Raw genomic sequence first — 18,619 nt, forward strand, 5'->3', positions numbered from 1 at the left:
ATGGAGAACCAAACACCCATTGACAATTTCGAGATAGTGGCTTTTTCTAATTTAACAGGGAACGGTCCTCTATTTTTTACTCTGTTTTTCTTCATCTACTTGATTGGACTACTGGGTAACATCATTATAGTCATATGTGTGATCACAGATGTGCACCTACATAAGCCCATGTACATCTTTCTAAGCAACTTATCAGCTGTGGACATGATTTTCACGTCATCAACTATACCGAAACTAATGGACGTTTTACTCACTGGGAACAACTCAATATCCTTTGTACAATGCTTCACCCAAATGTGTTTTTACCTCTTCGCCGCTTCCACAGAGGACATGCTGCTGTCTTTTATGGCCTATGATCGATATGTAGCCATCTGCAAGCCCTTATATTATCACTTGATTATGAATAGGGGGAGTTATATATTATTTCTATTGGGTATTTGGATGTTGGCCTATGTTAACGCCCTGTTACTTACGCTGAACATTTACCAGATAGGTATCTGCCAATCTGATAAAATACACTTCTTCTGTGAAATTAAAGCACTTGACAGAATTGCTTGTGCTAATACTAGACTTCATCTCATCCTGTATTTTGAAATCATAGTTCTTGGTTTTTTCCCATTTCTCCTTAGTTTATCATCATACATAAAAATAATATCGGTTGTTCTCAGCATTCCTTCCACAACTGGTCGAAAGAAAGCCTTCTCCACCTGCACGTCACACCTTACTGTTTTGGGTATGTTCTACGGGGCTGGCATGTGTATGTACCTAAAGCCTCCTTCAGAACATCTAGATGAACAGGACTTTGTGTTCTCAACACTGTATACGGCAGTGACCCCCATGTTGAATCCAATAATATATAGTTTAAGGAATGAAGAGGTAAAGGTGGCCATTAAGAAAACTATTATCTGTATTGTTTATTAATAAAGGTTTTAAATACCTACTGTAGGTCATACCATAGCTCTTCAATATGTGTTTGTTGACAGCAAATTTGATGAGAATGGAATATGTTGATTGCCCTTAAAAGTCGTGTATGACCCCCTGGGATCTCCTAGTACTGTATCCAACCTTTCAAGCGCTTTACCTTCAAGACAGCAATAATAATGTCAAAGTGACAATTACATATTTGACCATGGGTAATCGGATAGTAGTCGGTGGAAACAAACAACCTGTTGAAAAACACATCACAATTTTTTTAATTTTTTTTTTTTAATCAAAAATAGTCCAAACAGTACTCCTTTTGGGGAAGATGTCTGCTACTGTTTATACACATGCAGTGGTTTCAGAAGAAACAATGGCTTGTTTTGAACAAGTGGTCCAAAAATGATTCTTTTTTTGGAGCGTAACAACAATGTACAGTCGTGGCCAAAAGTTTTGAGAATTACATAAATATTGGAAATTGGAAAAGTTGCTGCTTAAGTTTTTATAATAGCAATTTGCATATACTCCAGAATGTTATGAAAAGTGATCAGATGAATTGCATAGTCCTTCTTTGCCATGAAAATTAACTTAATCCCAAAAAAAACTTTCCACTGAATTTCATTGCTGTCATTAAAGGACCTGCTGAGATCATTTCAGTAATCGTCTTGTTAACTCAGGTGAGAATGTTGACGAGCACAAGGCTGGAGATCATTATGTCAGGCTGATTGGGTTAAAATGGCAGACTTGACATGTTAAAAGGAGGGTGATACTTGAAATCATTGTTCTTCCATTGTTAACCATGGTGACCTGCAAAGAAACGTGTGCAGCCATCATTGCGTTGCATAAAAATGGCTTCACAGGCAAGGATATTGTGACTACTAAGATTGCACCTCAATCAACAATTTATAGGATCATCAAGAACTTCAAGGAAAGAGGTTCAATTCTTGTTAAGAAGGCTTCAGGGCGTCCAAGAAAGTCCAGCAAGCGCCAGGATCGTCTCCTAAAGAGGATTCAGCTGCGGGATCGGAGTGCCACCAGTGCAGAGCTTGCTCAGGAATGGCAGCAGGCAGGTGTGAGCGCATCTGCACGCACAGTGAGGCGAAGACTTTTGGAAGATGGCCTGGTGTCAAGAAGGGCAGCAAAGAAGCCACTTCTCTCCAAAAAAAACACCAGGGACAGATTGATCTTCTGCAGAAAGTATGGTGAATGGACTTCTGAGGACTGGGGCAAAGTCATATTCTCCGATTAAGCCTCTTTCCGATTGTTTGGGGCATCTGGAAAAAGGCTTGTCCGGAGAAGAAAAGGTGAGCGCTACCATCAGTCCTGTGTCATGCCAACAGTAAAGCATCCTGAGACCATTCATGTGTGGGGTTGCTTCTCATCCAAGGGAGTGGGCTCACTCACAATTTTGCCCAAAAACACAGCCATGAATAAAGATTGGTACCAAAACACCCTCCAACAGCAACTTCTTCCAACAATCCAACAACAGTTTGGTGAAGAACAATGCATTTTCAAGCACGATGGAGCACCGTGCCATAAGGCAAAAGTGATAACTAAGTGGCTCGGGGACCAAAATGTTGACATTTTGGGTCCATGGCCTGGAAACTTCCCAGATCTTAATCCCATTGAGAACTTGTGGTCAATCCACAAGAGGCCGGTGGACAAACAAAAACCCACTAATTCTGACAAACTTCAACAAGTGATTATGAAAGAATGGGTTGCTATCAGTCAGGAATTGGCCCAGAAGTTGATTGAGCCCAGTCGAATTGCAGAGGTCCTGAAAAAGAAGGGCCAACACTGCAAATACTGACTTTTTGCATAAATGTCATGTAATTGTCGATAAAAGCCTTTGAAACGTATGAAGTGTGTGTAATCATATTTCACTACATCACAGAAACAACTGAAACAAAGATCTAAAAGCAGTTTAGCAGCAAACTTTGTGAAAACTATTATTTGTGTAATTCTCAAAACTTTTGGCCACGACTGTATATATACATTTTATTCTCCACTAATTCCACCACCACAAATACATGTGGAGGTGACAGTGTGCCTGAGTTCTGCAAAAGTGAAGTATCAATAGCATAACAAAAAAGCCATTAAAACATTTTTGGGAGTAGCAGTAGAGGCAATACAGTATGGAACCTGACGGACAAAGAAAGGGATGTGTAGGGGCAGTAGTAGCTGCAGCAGCAGTGCAGTATGGTACATGATGGGCAGGCAGACAGCGGCATCATTGGGCTGGCAATAAATAGTTACTGTCAGGAATGGAAGATCTATTCATTGCCAGTAGAGATGAGCAAAGTTTTCAAAAATGTGATTCTTGCTTCACCGAATGTTTTAATTTTCTTTGATCTGAATTAATTTGTCAAGGAAGCATGTTAAATCTGCTATTTCCCAGCCTGCAGTTAAACTTTAGGCAGAACGTATCATGGTGTACATCACTGTGCAGTGCAACAACATGCATAGCTAGACCTTTCTGGTAGAGAAACAGTTACTTTGCGTCAGAATAACAGGCAGGTCACAAATATAGATGTGCGCATCATCGTGCAGGCCACCAACATTCCTAGCTAACCTCCAGCTAAGCAAAAAAAAAAAAAAGCAGCAGCCTTCAGTAAAGCAAAATAAAAAAAATAAAAAAATGCTGCGCATCCCTTCAGGTGTCCCAGTAACTCTTTAGTGGAACAAAATAAGGAAATGGAGGCAGCAGCTCAATTCAACATTTGGTTGGTCAACATTTGATCAGCATTGGTCAGGCAAAAACAGGAGTGGGTCCAAAAAGAGATGACATGTGATGGAAATATTTGCTTGTCTTCTGTATTTGGACCTATTCCAGCTTTTATACAAAAAGAAGAGCTATACACTCTAAATATCCAAGAGTGCCCAGCTCTTCTTTTTGTATCAATTGTAACTCTTTTGAGTAGACAGGGTGAGCCTACTCTACTGTGAGCACCTCGTATGGTCATTTGTTGCTCCAGTGCGCCACATTAGTATTATTCTATTCCTGCTTTTAGCTTCCAAATCATGATCAAATCCTGATGCAAAATACTGACCGTGATAGAGGCCTCATGTTCAATTTGCATGAGCTTTGGTCATTTGCCTCTAAAATCCGTTTTATTCAAGTGGAAAAGAAGTCCTGCATGCAGGACTTTAATGGCCTCTATTACATGGTCAGTTTTTTGCATCAGTATTTCATCAGTATTGGTAAGGCAAAAACAGGAGTGGGTCCAAAACAGAGATAATGTGATGGAAATATTTGCGTGTCTTCTGTGTTTTGGACCCACACCTGCTTTTGGCCTCCAAATCACGATCAAATCCTTATGCTAAATTCTGACCGTGTGATAAAGGCCTTATGGATGCTCAAACGACAGGACCCATTTGTTTTACATTTTTCTGTTCTTCTGACGGATCAGAAGAACTGAAAAATAAACAGTGAAGTCAACACAGCCAAAAAGGGACACTAGTGGCCCGGTTGAAGAATGGCGAGGGTGGCAACAGCATGAAAAGGTACAACACTTAAGTTGCTGCTGATGGAACTGGTGCGGCATCCCAATCCCCTCCAGCAGTCATGGCAGTGGAGCGTGAGCTCAGAGGGTCCCCCTGGTTAGACATCTAGAAAGATGGGCGATGGCATGTGTAGACAGCAACCAACCGACCACAAAGGATGTCTCGATAGCAGTTGAGTTTTTCATCCCTCTCAGAAAGTATTTTAAAAAAAGGCCCCCATTTTGGACCGGTAGCGATGGTCTAATATTGTGGAGAGCCAGTAGCGATCCCTCTGCCGAATGGTAATAATGCTGCTGTCACTACGCAAGCAATTCAGCATGCCTCTAGCCCTTTGCATAAGGGACTTAGAGGCACTCCCTGCCTCCATCTCCACTGCATAGTGCCACGGTTTGTCGGGGTCATCTGAGTCGTCTTTATCATCGCCATCTAGCTCCCCCTAGCTCTCCTCCTCTTCTGTCGCTTGGGCAGATAAACCACCTAGTTCTCTATAGAATTTCTGGGCATGTATTTCCACCTCCTCCGCGTTCTTCTCCTCCTCTTCCAGTTCAGCCATGTCTTCTATCACCTCGCCTGTCAAATTTATCAGCATCCCCTCTAAGACATGAAGGAGTGGAATGACATAATTCATCCCATAGCCCTGGCGACTGAAAAGGACCGTGGTTCCAACATTAGCACCCAGACCACGCTTCACCTTCTGCCCACATATCCTGCATACTGCCACGCTAACATCTTCCAGCGACTTGATAAAAAATTACCACACTGCCAAGTATAGCATTTTACCCCAACACTCCATGCTGAATGATTGCCGCTGCCTTTATGAACCAATACACCACTAGTTCTTTCCTGATAGATAGGCTCCTGAGTAGCAGATGTTCTACCCCGGGCGCATTTGGCTCCAGATCTCCCACTGCCTCCACCCGGCTATTGATGTCTAAAAGAAAGGACATTAAGTGGCATGCAAAAGTTTGGGCACCGCTGGTCAAAATTACTGTTACTGTGAAGAGTTAAGCAAGTTTAAGATGAAATAATCTCCAAAACGTATAAAGTTAAAGGGTTATTCCTATCTCAGACATTGATGCCATCTCTTAGAACAGAGCCCACAAAGTCCCAGCGGTCGCACTAAGCATGCAAGTCCGCCATCCATTTATTCCTATGGAAGCACCGAAAATAGTCAAGCAGCACACTCGCCTATTTTTGGAAGTCCCACTGAAATGAATGGGAGACGCACCATGCAAGCGCGGCCACCGCTCCTTCACTTCTATAGGGCTAATGGAAATAGCCGAGCCTGTGCTCGGTTATTTTTAGCGCTCTTATAGGAATGAATAGAGGATGGCCATGCATGCGCGGTGCACCCTCCAGGACTTTGCAGGCTCCGTTCTAAGCATAGGTGCAGGTCCCAAAGGTGGGACCCGCACCTATCAGACATTGGGGCATACCCTAGTGATATGTCACCAATGTATGAGATGGGAATAACCTTTTAAATATTAAACACACTTTTCAACATTTTAAGAAATATCAGTATATTTTTTGTACAATTTTAACGTTTTTTAAAAATGTGAATTCAAAAGAGTTGAGAATAAATAAGTTTACGCAGGCAAAGTGAATAAATATATTTACTAAGTGTCATTAAATACACAAATCACATAGAGTAGTAAAAGTAAATAATTATCACTGGTCTACACATACAATATGGAGTGGGACTCCAGTCGCCTGTCGTAGGATATAGTGGATAAAGTTCCTCAATGGAGTGCCCATTAATTGTCTGTGCCCTTCAGCCCCTCCTCCTAAGGATGTCCGATGTACAGCACGCATGTCTCCGAGATAACTACTCAGGAATTTGGCTCTCAGCACAATGGGTGTTGGGTTGGGGGGTTTGTGTATGTCGTCCAACTACCATTACACAGAATATAGAAGGTAATATAAAAGAGGACAGAACCAATCAAATTATATTATAATTATACCCTTACAACAAATTCCACCCCTGGTTCTTCCACTTTAGTTCATTTTCACCTATCCTAAAATATAGTAATCTCCAACACAGCCATTAATGTTTAAACTACTGGCAACAAAAGTGAGTACCCCCCTAAGTGAAAATGGACAAATTCTGCCCTATTAGCCATTTTCCCTCCCCGATGTCATGCGACTCGTTTGTGTTACAAGGTCTCAGGTGTGAATGGGGAGCAGGTGTGTTAAATAAGATGGTATTAGTCTCACACTCTCCCATACTGGTCACTTGATGTTCAACATGGCACCTCATGGCAGAGAACTCTCCGAGGATCTGATGGGGTGGGTTAGGCAGTAATATATTCAGTTCCTCTAGTGTCAAGGGTGATGATTGGATTAATGGTGGCATCTATAATCCATGGTGTTTAGGCTGGTTAAAAGTCTAAGGTGGTTTAGGGGTTTACCACCTTTTCTTCCTGGTTGTTTCAAACCATGAAGGGGTTACTGATGCTGAACTAGCTCAGGAAAGTGCATCTAAGTAGATCCAAAATACTTTATAGCTTCTCTCCATACAGCCATAGAGATAAGTAAAAGAATTCTGCCGAGCTGCAGCCACCACTAGGGGGAGCTCGCTGTAAAGATTTTATACTGTTCAGACTCATTTGAATAATAGAATGTAGTGCACTCCCTCTAGTGGCAGCAGGAATAGTTTTATCATTTCCCTATCTAGTAAATGCAGAAGAACATAGTGGGGTAAACAATTAGTGAAACGAGACACAAATTATTAAAAACACATTTCCTTTTATTACAAAATACTACTTAACGATGCCATCACATGCTGGACTGAGCGTGTCTTAATTATATATTTTATAATATATACAATTACAAAAAAGGAAAGTGCAAAAACCGGAACATAAGGCATACAAGTACTATGCTATGAGCTTTAGGAAGCAGTTACACAGGCTGACGTAATACATTGTGCTTGGTATGGGATATATATAGATGAATAGTAATGGTATACATGATGACATCACAGGGTGACTGGTGCTTGTGCTGACCAAGACAAGAAAAGCAACTGCACTGACTTTCCTTGAAGTATTACATGTAACATAGCAGAGGTGACAGCGTTCATAGGTCTACAACACAGAAACATGATTTCAGCTCACTGAAACCGAAGTTAAAGGGGTCTTCCAACCAAGTGCATGTATGACAAGTGGGTCCAGAACGTGACATGTCAATTCATCTTCAGAATTTTTATACAGGGGTGCAGTCACGTTCACTCACACTAGCTCCTGTTTACTTGAATGTGGGGGAAGGGCAGTGACAACTACCAAAAACCTGCGCACAGAAAACATTAATTTCAAACACCTCTCCACTAAGTCATTAACGGGTTTGTCCAGGACTAGAAAAACATGCTGCTTTCCTCAAAAAATACCACCACACCTGTCCACTGGCTGTGTGTAGTATTTGACCTCAACACCCTTCACTTCAGTGAAGCTGAACTGCAATACCTAACACAACCTGCAGACAGGTATGGCGCTGTTTGTGGATGAATGGTTAAATTAAAACATTTAAATGATTTTACACATTAAAGAGGTTGTCTCACCTCGAACATTGGTGGCATATTGCCAGGAGGTGGGACCCACACCTATCTCTAGGACAGAGCGCCCAAAGTTTGGGAGAGCCCTGTGCAAGCGCAACCATCGCTCCATTCACTACGATGGAACTGCCAGAAATAGCTGAGCCAGTGCTCGGCTATTTTTGCCACTCCCTTAGAAATGAATGGAGGGCGGCCAGACTTGCGCAGTGCGCTCTCGTTCTCTTTGGGAGTTTCGTTTTAGAGATAGGTGCGGGTCCCAGAGGTGGGACCTGCATCTATCTGACATTGGTGGCATATTCTAGAGATATGTCACCAATGTTCGAGGTAAGACAACCCCTTTAAGTTTAGAGCAGGGGTGTCAATCTTATGGCCCTTCAGCTGTTGCAAAATTACAACTCCCAGTATGCCCTGATAGCTGTAGGCTGTCTGAGCATGATGGAAGTTGTAGTTTTGCAACAGCTGGAGGGCCACGAGTTGGACATATGTGGCTTAGAGGTAATGCATCATAGATAGAGGACTAGATAAGGCAAGATAGTGACACTACACACAGATGAAGCTCTGTATGCACCTCCCCTGCCATGTTTCTGATGCGCGGCTTAAAATATACTGCAAAGAGATTTAAATATTTTCTGGTCACCTACAATCACCACTAGAGGGAGTTTATATTATACTGTTATAGACTAACCTCAATAACATCACTGTAAGAAGTGAGCTCCAGAGCTCCCTCTAGTGGTGCCTGCAAGCTGCCAGAAAATTTAGAGCAGGGGATCTAGAGCTCTTTACCAGAAACACTGAACACTTTGATCGTTATAAAGATGTATTAAGAAATTACTCAGCACAGCATGTTGGACCCAATTAGATTAACCCCTTAAGGACTGGCCCAATTTTCATTTTTGCTTTTTCCTCCCCGCCTTCCAAGAGCCATAGCTTTTTAAAGTTTTCATAGATGAATCAGGGCTTATTTTTTGCGGGACAAGTTGGATTTTTAAAAGGAATCATTTAACATAACTTGCATTGAAAAAAATAGGGAAAAGAAAATTTCATTTGCATTCACTGTGCACTAAAAATAACGTGACAACCATATCCATACTCTGGCGGTCAGTAGAACTACAGCGATACCATTTCATTATGTTTTACTACTTAAAAAAACGTAAATAAAAACCTTTGAAAAAATAAAAAACTGCTTTGCACCGCGATAGTCTGACAACCATAACTTTTTTATATTTCCATCTATACAGCTGTGAGGATTTTTTATTGGTAATTACAGCTTTTTCGGAACTTTTTACTTTTTTTGAAAAAAAAATTTAAGACAAGGCAAAAAAAAAAAAAAAAAGGCAAAGTGGACAGACCTGCTGACCATGACGACTATGAAATGGTTGTAGCTGTCTACCTAACCATAGTGTCATATGTATGAGGGTAGCTGTGCTTGATACCAGGGGTCAGCCATTAATGCGAACATGATTAAGTGGCAGTCCAAAATTTCTGAAGATCGGTGGGGTTTCTAGGAGATTGGAAGACCACCAATAATACCAGTGATTGCCATAAGTTGAAAGCACTGGACAACCCCTTTAATATTCCCATTTTCACCCAGGCAGCCCCCCTGACTTGAGCATCGGAACAGTTCATTCTCCGATGCTCTCATTTGCCCTGCGCTAAATCGCGCAGGGCAAAGGCATTTTTTGGAGTTCCGGTGACGAACCGGGCTCTCCATAGGGCTGCCAGGCGGAGGCTTCCGCCCAGCAGTGTGTTCGGTGACGTCACCAGCACTGATGGTCAGGCTTTAGCGCTGCTCTAGACTGTAAAACGGCTAGGGCAGCACCAAAGCCCGCCCGTCAGAGCCGGTGACGTCACCGAACACACTGCTGGGCGGAAGCCTCCGCCTGACAGTGTGTTACTGTAAATAAAAGAGCCCTTGCCCTGCGCGATCCAGCGCAGGGTAAGGGAGAGCATCAGAGCATGAACATCAGGGGGGCTGTCTGGGTGAAATTATGGGTATGTCCGGGTTCAGCTCTGAACCCGGACAACCCCTTTAAGTATTCCTAGCAACCAGATTAGATATGCACTGTAAGAGCACAGAAGGGGACAAACCACTTGCCAACAGATGCCTAAATCAGGCTGAAGTAAACCCCTTCAACATAATGCAATGAATGGGATCTAGGGGATTAACAAACAAAACAGTCAAAAAAATTAAAGAATATTTAATGAAAGGGGTTTTCTGGAAACAGTGTCACTCTTGTCCATGGGTCATGTCTGGTATTGCAGTTTCTACTTGAATGCTAATGACCTTCTTTTCTCATCTTGGACAACCCCTTTAAGTGCTGAGAAATGACATTTTTATGGTTTACCCCTGTACGCCTAAACTACTAACACCCATAAAATGCAGTGCAGAATATAACTGTATGTAGCAGTAAGGTCATGAAAAGCGTTTTAAGACAACACTTGAGGCGGCATCAAGACTGTGTTCTGTCGGATCATCAGTAAAAGGTTCCGCCCGAGTAGGAAGACCCGATAAAAGGATGTATATTACCCATATGCACCTGCAATAATGTACAAGGAAAAAAAAAAAAGAGTTGATGAGCTGTATATTCCAAGGCATATGCAGATTGACAGAGCTGAGTATGTCATTTGCATCTAGCCACTGTAAAATTATGTAATCTGCATTTTCTCATTAAAAAAAAAATTATATTTGTAATTGTGCCATTTGCTAAGCATCAGCCCTTATATGTTTGAGCAGCTATTTAGTAGCAGATGTGGCTGGCATTATACTGGTGATGTGTGGTCATACATGCTGCCACCATCCCTGGTTCCAGCTGCCAAGGAGAATAAATGACGCCCAGAAAAGGGAGAGGCCGGGAACTTTGAGTCTCTCTAGAACAAGGATCAGCAACCTTCGGCACTCCAGCTGAAACTCCCAGAATGCTCCTCTCCCTTCTATGGAAGCTCGTGTGCATGCTGGGAGTTGTAGCAGCTGGTGTGTCGAAGGTTGCCGACCTCTACCGTTCAGGTTTTATTTTAACTCAATAAGGTATCATGATTTACTACACATTACACAAGCAAACACCAAGTCAGCTCTGCTGCATCTTTATTAGCAGTAAATGAAAAGTCATTGTATCTTCTTCCCCAGAAAAGATAGCCAAATTAAAGTATTAAAACACTGCAATATACAAAGAACTAATATAACTCGCATTTAACCCCTTAGTGACCAGCCCAGTTTTGGGCCTTACTGACCAAGCGTTTTTCTTCATTTTTCTTTGTCGCCTTCCAAGAGCTATAACTTTTTTTTACTTTTCTGTCTATGTTGCTTTTTTAGGGTAGGGTTTGGCGATATAAAAAAATATTCCCACAATAACGATATTAAGAAATGTATCGCGCTGACGATATATATCGCGATAAATGCCCATTTAGGCCTCTTTCACACTTGCGTTGTCCGGATCCGGCGTGTACTCCACTTGCCGGAATTACACACCGGATCCGGAAAAACGCAAGTGTACTGAAAGCATTTGAAGACGGAACCGTCTTCAAAATGCGTTCAGTGTTACTATGGCAGCCAGGACGCTATTAAAGTCCTGGTTGCCATAGTAGTAGTGGGGAGCAGGGGAGCGGTATACTTACAGTCCGTGCGGCTCCCGGGGCGCTCCAGAGTGACGTCAGAGCACCCCATGCGCATGAATGACGTGATCCATGCGATCACGTGATCCATGCGCTTGGGGCACCCTGACGTCACTCTGGAGCGCCCCGGGAGCCGCACGGACGGTAAGTATACTGCTCCCCCGCTCCCCACTACACTTTACCATGGCTGCCAGGACTTTAGCGTCCCGGCAGCCATGGTAACCATTCAGAAAAAGCTAAAAGTCAGGTACGGCAATGGCCGAAAGGACGTTTAGCTTAAGGCCGGATCCGGATCAATGCCTTTCAATGGGCATTCATTCCGGATCCGGCCTTGCGGCAAGTGTTCCGGATTTTTGGCCGGAGCAAAAAGCGCAGCATGCTGCAGTATTTTCTCCGGCCAAAAAACGTTCCGTTCCGGAACTGAAGACATCCTGATGCATCCTGAACGGATTTCTCTCCATTCAGAATGCATTAGGATAATCCTGATCAGGATTCTTCCGGCATAGAGCCCCGACGACGGAACTCTATGCCGGAAGACAAGAACGCAGGTGTGAAAGAGCCCTAAGAATTAAAAAAAACCTCAAAACATGTACTCGTGTTTCCTTGTTGCCCCCATACAGTAATATCTCTTAGTTGCCCCACCAAGAACAGGGTCACCATTCCCTCCAATCTGGTGGAGCGGCTGGTCAGGCATGCGCCCTGCTGCTCCATTCTTTCCCTTAGGGAGTGCTGGAGATCACAGCGATCAGCTATCTCTCCCATCATAGGTGCATATTGTCAGGAAGGGCACACTGGCATCATAAACATGCCTTTCAGCCAAATAAAACCTTGGGGGTCATTTACTAAAGACCGGTGCTTCCCATATGGGTCTTAGTCCCTACACACTACAGCCATATTACCACAACCCCAGAGCGCAGTGCCTGTTATCTCAGCCCCGGCTCTCCAAGCAGCAGCCCCCAGAGCACAGCGACTGTCATCCAGCGCCGGTCTCCAGGGATTTACAGCTGCTAGGTGCCATTTCTTTGTGATCTAATGGACCTGAGATGACGTTATGCCCCCGTGACTAGGGTTGTCACAATATTAAAATTTTGATTCCCATAAAGTATTGCAATACTCGACACCACGAAAGAAAAATAAAACACCCAAAAAGCTGCGTGCATTCCACATTTTATGGAAGGTCTGGCCCATAACAGAACAGTCTTATCCAATTTTTGAAGGGACAAGATGACAAAAAAAATGGCGAACTGCGTGTTTTTAACATTTTTTTTCTGTTTGTACTTTTTCAGACGTGGTGATATAAAAATATATATAAAAAAATATTACCTATCGCCACGTCTGAAAAAGTACAAACAGAAAAAAAAATATAAAAATTTTAAATCATCCTCTTTCCCAATTTTACATATAAAAATATATATAAAAAAATATTACCTATGTAAAATTGGGAAAGAGGATGATTTAAAATTTTTATATTTTTTGGGGGGTTTTTACTTTTTATTTTATTTCACTGCTGGGGCTCCCATCAGAAGATACCACTGCACCACCAATGAGGAGGGGAGGGCCACCAATGAATATAACAATAAGGGGGTGGGGCCTGTGGCCACTGCGCCACCAATGATTCTAATACTGGGGAGTTGGGGGCCCACCAATGTTTATAATTTAGAATACTGGGGGGAGGGTACACTGAGCCACCAATGAATTTAACTAAGCTCTTAATACAAATATAGACTGCCGACTGTGTGATCTGGCTGGAACCCGGCCTCAATGACTGGGATCCTGCCGAACTGCGCCAATTAACCCTTTAGGTGCAGCGGTTCGCAGGATCGCCGCTTCCGGTTATTGAGACCGGGTGCAGTGTATGTGATATAGCTGGCACCGGCAGTCTACATTTGTATTAAGAGGTTAGTTAAATTCATTGGTTGCGCAGAGGCCACAGCCCCTCCCCTACTCCTTTCTTCACTTCTCATCGGTGGCACAGCGGCAGTCGCATCACAGTGGGGAGGGACTCTCTCCTTCTCCACTGTGCTGGCTGTAATGTGTCCCGGACGTTTTAGGGCAGTCAGCACTCATATATTAGTACTTTTTTTTTTTTTTTTGCAGGAAATGTAGGTTTAATGGTGCAATTTTAGGATACACATAACTTTCTAATTAACTTTTATTAACTTTTTCTGGGAGGGAGATGGGAAACAGCAATACTGCCACTGAGTTTTTACGTTATAAATTTAGCATTGTTCATTTTTCTGCATAAATAACACGATCTCTTTATTCTCTAGGTCAGTACGATTGCAGCGATTCCAAATACATATGGGGGGGGGGGGGGGGGGGGTCATTTATTAAGCTGAAATACGCTTATATTAGGCGCATATTTCTCCCTGCTCACGCCAGGGCTAAAAAAAAGTGGATCTGGCATGGGCGGGGAAGGAGACGGGCCTGTTTCAGGGGTAGAAAAAGGTCTAAATTAAGACCAGCATTTTAGACACCCCTACGCCGGCCTTTTCATAACTAGGAAGCTGTCTACATTAAGGCTACATTCACACGACCGTAGTGTTTTGCGGATCCCCAAAACACGGACACCGGCCCCTGTGTGTTCCGCAATTTGTGAACCGCACATGGCCGCCGCTACCATATTAAATGCCTATTCTTGTCCGCAAAAACGGAAAAGAGTAGGACATGCGCTATCTTTTTCGTGGTGTGCTGTCTGCATCTTTTGAGGCCCCATTGAAATCAATGGTTCCGTACCCATTCCACAAAATTGGTACCTTGGAACCGAACCAGAGTTTGGGAAATGCTGTTTTACAGTAGAAATTGATTTATGAAGTTATTATGCGGAGTCTTGCGAGACTTCGCGAAGTAATAACTTCGGCTCATCGGAGCCAATACATTCTAATACTGTACGGAGCGCTTGCTCCGTACAGTATTCATACGAAGTATTATGTGAATCAACTTTGTATGTTTCATCCAAAGTCGATTCGTTCATCCAATCACTGTGTACCAGTGCAGTCGTTGAACTGAATCGGGTTCCTGCCAGTCCACAACCCCAGAATCACAAAAAAACTGAAGTATTGGATTTTTTTGCAATTCTAAGGTCACGGCAACATGTCAATCGCGCTGCAATCCCATTCAAATCAATGGCTGCACTGCTACACGGCGATCTTTGGTTGTGAAAACGGTATCCCAGCCAAGAGCGCCGTGTAGCCCAGCCTTAAGTGGGAGACCGAGCTCCCAGATTCCTTCCAATAACCTGTGGTTCTCCCCTTTAGCATGTCCATAAGAGTTTTTATAAAACCTACTGTGCAGCTGTGTGTCGTGCCATTACTGAAGTGGTTGATCCATGCTGACTCCCATTGTTTGATATATCTCTTTAAGAAACAGCAACGCAGTGTCTTCCGAAGTCCTACAAGAAGAAATGCACTTGTTAGGGCAATGTAACAAGTTCTAGAGGTGAATCTGCCAGCTAACTTCTGTTTCACGGAAATATTAATACATAAGTAAGAAATGCTGGAATTCTATAAAATGCCAGGCAATTTTTTGGAAAAGTGTGAAATAATGTAACTTCCTTGGTGTCCGAAAAAAAAATTGCATCATTTCAGCCACGGCTATGTACACCTTCGGAGGAAATTTTGTTTAATGATTGCATGTTACTCATTTCTGGCTAAAAAAAATATATATATTTTTTTCAATTGGCCTTTATTAAAAATATTGAGCTGTTCCATCACAAAGGGTTAACTGTTTTTCTAGCTGTGTGACTGGTACTTTCCCTTTGTGCCCATCATCTAAGCCACATTCTAGTCAGTAACATGAGATCTGAGCTATAATGAGTGTTTATAATGTCAGACAGCAGAGATAAGGAGTCCTTCTGCTCCACAGATGATGGAAAAGACAGACAATCCACAGGCTGCTACTATAGCAAGTCAGCTCTGTATTGAAAAGACATATTTTTAATAGAGACCAATTTAAAAAATTGTTTTAGCGCAAAAGGAGTACAATGCAATAGTTTAAAAAAACGGTCCGAAAGGTGTAGATAGGATTTAAGTTTCCTTCCCTCTGGGCTGTCCATAGGTAAATTATGCAAACTATATCTGCCATGCCTCCAGAAAGCGGTTTTGGTAAATTTACTGTGCTAGTATTCATGCTGCTCTAGCTCCATCTAGTGGCTGTTTGTGTAAACCGTTTCTAGCTGGCCAGTGTTTATTTCTGTATGTCCCATGGGAGCCGCTGTATCTTATTACCTATGACCCTGGTGACATCACAAACTCAGCTCATAGCAGCCATCTTTTTCAACATCGCCTGAAGGACAAGCAGCAGACCTGTCCTCATCCTCCTCACCAGGCCTAATGTGGCATCACTGGTACGTTTTAGGCTGTCAGCATTGCAGGATATATGTTTGTGCACATTTATATGCTGTACTGTACGTGACCTGTATTTCATGCACGTCAGTTTTTTTGCATAGCTTTGTACTGTAATGCATTATGGCATAGGGCCACACGCTCAGTCACTACAGTAAGCACGTTTTCTTTCTGTTCCTCAGTTCCACCCTATCCTTGAAATAAAAGGTGAAGTTGGATGTTCTTCCTGTGTCTATGAGTTACTAGATAGGAGTTTATGGCCCGCTCACACTAAAAGGGGTTCTCCGGGCTGTCCATATTGATGACCTATGCTCAGGCGCGCGCCGTGCCAGCGCTCCCTCCTCTTCATTCTTTACCTGATCGCCGTCACATTTGCAGCGGTGAGCAGGTGTAATTACACCCTAGCCATCCCATTTATTTCAATGGGACGGATTGCTCCTATAGAAGTGTATAGGAACGCGCCGTCCCATTGAAATGAATGGGTCGACTTGGGTGTAATTACACCTGCTCACCGCTGCAAATGTGACGGCGAGCAGGTAAACAATGAAGAGGAGGGAGCGCTGGCACGGCGCGCGCCTTCTCTTCAAACAGCTGATCGGCGGCGGTGCTGGCTGTCGGACCCCCGCCGAGCTGATATTGATGACCTATCCTGAGGATAGGTCATCAATAAAAAGAACTTGGACAATCCCTTTAAGAGGCACAGAACAATATCCTTTATACAAAGAGAAAAACTCCATAAAACATACAAAGCCAACAACTGAAGGATCTGGAGAGCAGAATCCCTACGAAACAGAATCATCTTCATGTTCACATGTAGCTGACAATCTGCAGCGTTTTTACATCACTAGCAAAGTGGATGAGATTTTAGCACATAAAAAAGACTACAGAAAACAAATCTGCAGCATAAATTAACCTGCGATTCGCATCGGTGGATTTTCAAACTTTGTTATGCATAGGGTGAATCCCATGGCAAATCTGCAACAAAGTCCGCAACAAATGCAGATATTGACGAAGGGTATTTTCACACTTGCGGCAGGACGGATCCGACAGGCTGTTCACCATGGCGGATCCGTCCTTCCGCTATTTCGCCGTGCCGCCGCTCCGTCCCCATTGACTATAATGGGGACGGGGGCGGAGCTCCGGCGCAGCACGGCAGTGCACGGCGAGAGCCGCCGGACTAAAAAGTCGGACATGCAGGACTTTTAGTCCTGCCGCAAGTGTGAAAGTAGCCTTATCATGGATTTTTCCATGGAATAACTGCAAAATCCACCCTGAATGGCTAAACCCTCGGTAATAAATGAAAACCTTATAATCTGCATTAAAAGCGGATCATCCACAAACACTATACACAAAACAGCATACAAAAACTATACACAAGCACTGCGGTGCAGTAAAAGAGCCATTTATCAAGCATGCTAAGCCAGAACTACTGAAATGTAAATCGGGTTCCCCATCTATGTAACTATCTACAGGTACATACCCAGAAGGTAATATGCAGGATCATAACGTCAGGGCTCCTAATGAAGCTGTAAGTAAAACACACATTGGAGCAACACTACACTTCATATCCTACACATAACGTGTTATTTTTCCAGGGTTGTCCTACCTTTTGCCCTTTTTTATATTCGAAGCCCAGCCAGTTGTGCTTGTTGAAGAAAACTTTACTCACCTGAACCCAGCCACTTCGTTCCAGCTCCATGGCTGGTGTCTGCAGTCTTCTCCTGCCGTCCTGTAAATCTCGGGATGGACGCCGCTGCAGTCGACTGGCCTCAGCAGTGACATGTCCCCAAGAGGCACATGACCCATCAGTGATGTGCCGCTTGGGAACATGTCATCCCTGAGGTCTGTTACTGGCTATATCAGCTGTGACTTTACAGGACGGGGACCAGAAGACCGCAGAAGAGAGTCAGGGATCTCTGGTACCGGAATGGAGCGAAGGAGAGCAGGTGAATATGGTTTCAACATGTAGAGCAGACTGGGCTTCAAATGAAATAAAAAGTGCAAAAAGCAGAAAACCACTTTAAATTTGTGGCCTACAAACGGCCCAAGGGGGTGGGGACAGAAGAGATTCTGACTGTTCTAAAAACATCATCCACACTTTTTATTGTGGCCCCTGTCCGTTTTCACCGTAGTGAGGTCCTGTGAAACATGCTGAAATGACTGTGGTGGTTACCAGTAACATAAGTGACTCTGTAGAGCAAATAGATATTCGTTGAAGCTCTCGATTGGCTTTTCCTGGAGAACATAGTCAAATCGCTGACCCCCATTTAACATCCCCACATCGAGCTCTATCGGTTCTTCTTTCACAGTAGAATCTTCAGCTGCCGCACCTGAAAACAAGATATGATATCACACATTTAATATTTCACTTCTAGTGCCAAATAAAAAAGTGTTAACCCTTTCAAAAATGCCATATGGCTAGACACATGCTGTCTATGGCTTGAGCAGTTAGCACGTACGTAAACACTGACGGCATGACTAATATTCAGCACCATACAAGCATGGCGCCGGATTAAAGGTCCTGAGAGAAGACAGAAGCTGTCCATTACCGCATTTGATTTTCTGAGACAGCTCTAAATCAAATTTCAAACAGAACATGCTTTACCGACAGTCACCACTAGAGGGAACTTACTGCATATGGGGTTCCCACTCAGGTAAGGAGTATACAATAAGCTCCTACACTCCCTCTAGAGGTGGCTAC

The 18,619-nt window shown here is 43.3% G+C and overlaps 2 protein-coding genes across 4 annotated transcripts in view; one reads left to right on the forward strand and one right to left on the reverse strand.

Moving 5' to 3' along the window:
* LOC120987450 (olfactory receptor 7A5-like) lies at positions 1-921 on the forward strand. The gene has a single exon (XM_040415896.1). The coding sequence runs from the start codon at positions 1-3 to the stop codon at positions 919-921; it is 921 nt and encodes a 306-aa protein (XP_040271830.1).
* A 9,325-nt stretch (positions 922-10,246) lies between these two features.
* Positions 10,247-18,619, reverse strand: part of DDHD2 (DDHD domain containing 2) — a 91,530-nt gene continuing 83,157 nt past the window's right edge. For all 3 annotated transcript variants that reach the window (XM_040414757.1, XM_040414755.1, XM_040414756.1), the window contains 3 exons: positions 18,092-18,248; positions 14,863-14,966; positions 10,247-10,503 (listed from right to left, as the gene is read on the reverse strand). In XM_040414757.1, coding sequence (XP_040270691.1) covers positions 14,885-14,966; positions 18,092-18,248 — 239 coding nt within the window. In that variant the 3' untranslated portion in view covers positions 10,247-10,503; positions 14,863-14,884. The remainder of the gene's footprint in view (positions 10,504-14,862; positions 14,967-18,091; positions 18,249-18,619) is intronic.

Source organism: Bufo bufo, chromosome 1 (genome assembly GCF_905171765.1).
Source record: "Bufo bufo chromosome 1, aBufBuf1.1, whole genome shotgun sequence".
In the NCBI taxonomy this organism is placed as follows: Eukaryota; Metazoa; Chordata; class Amphibia; order Anura; family Bufonidae; genus Bufo; species Bufo bufo.

What these genes read in the sequence shown, in the direction of transcription:
- LOC120987450 (XM_040415896.1), top strand. Translation starts at nt 1, where the DNA reads ATGGAGAACCAAACACCCATTGACAATTTCGAGATAGTGGCTTTTTCT.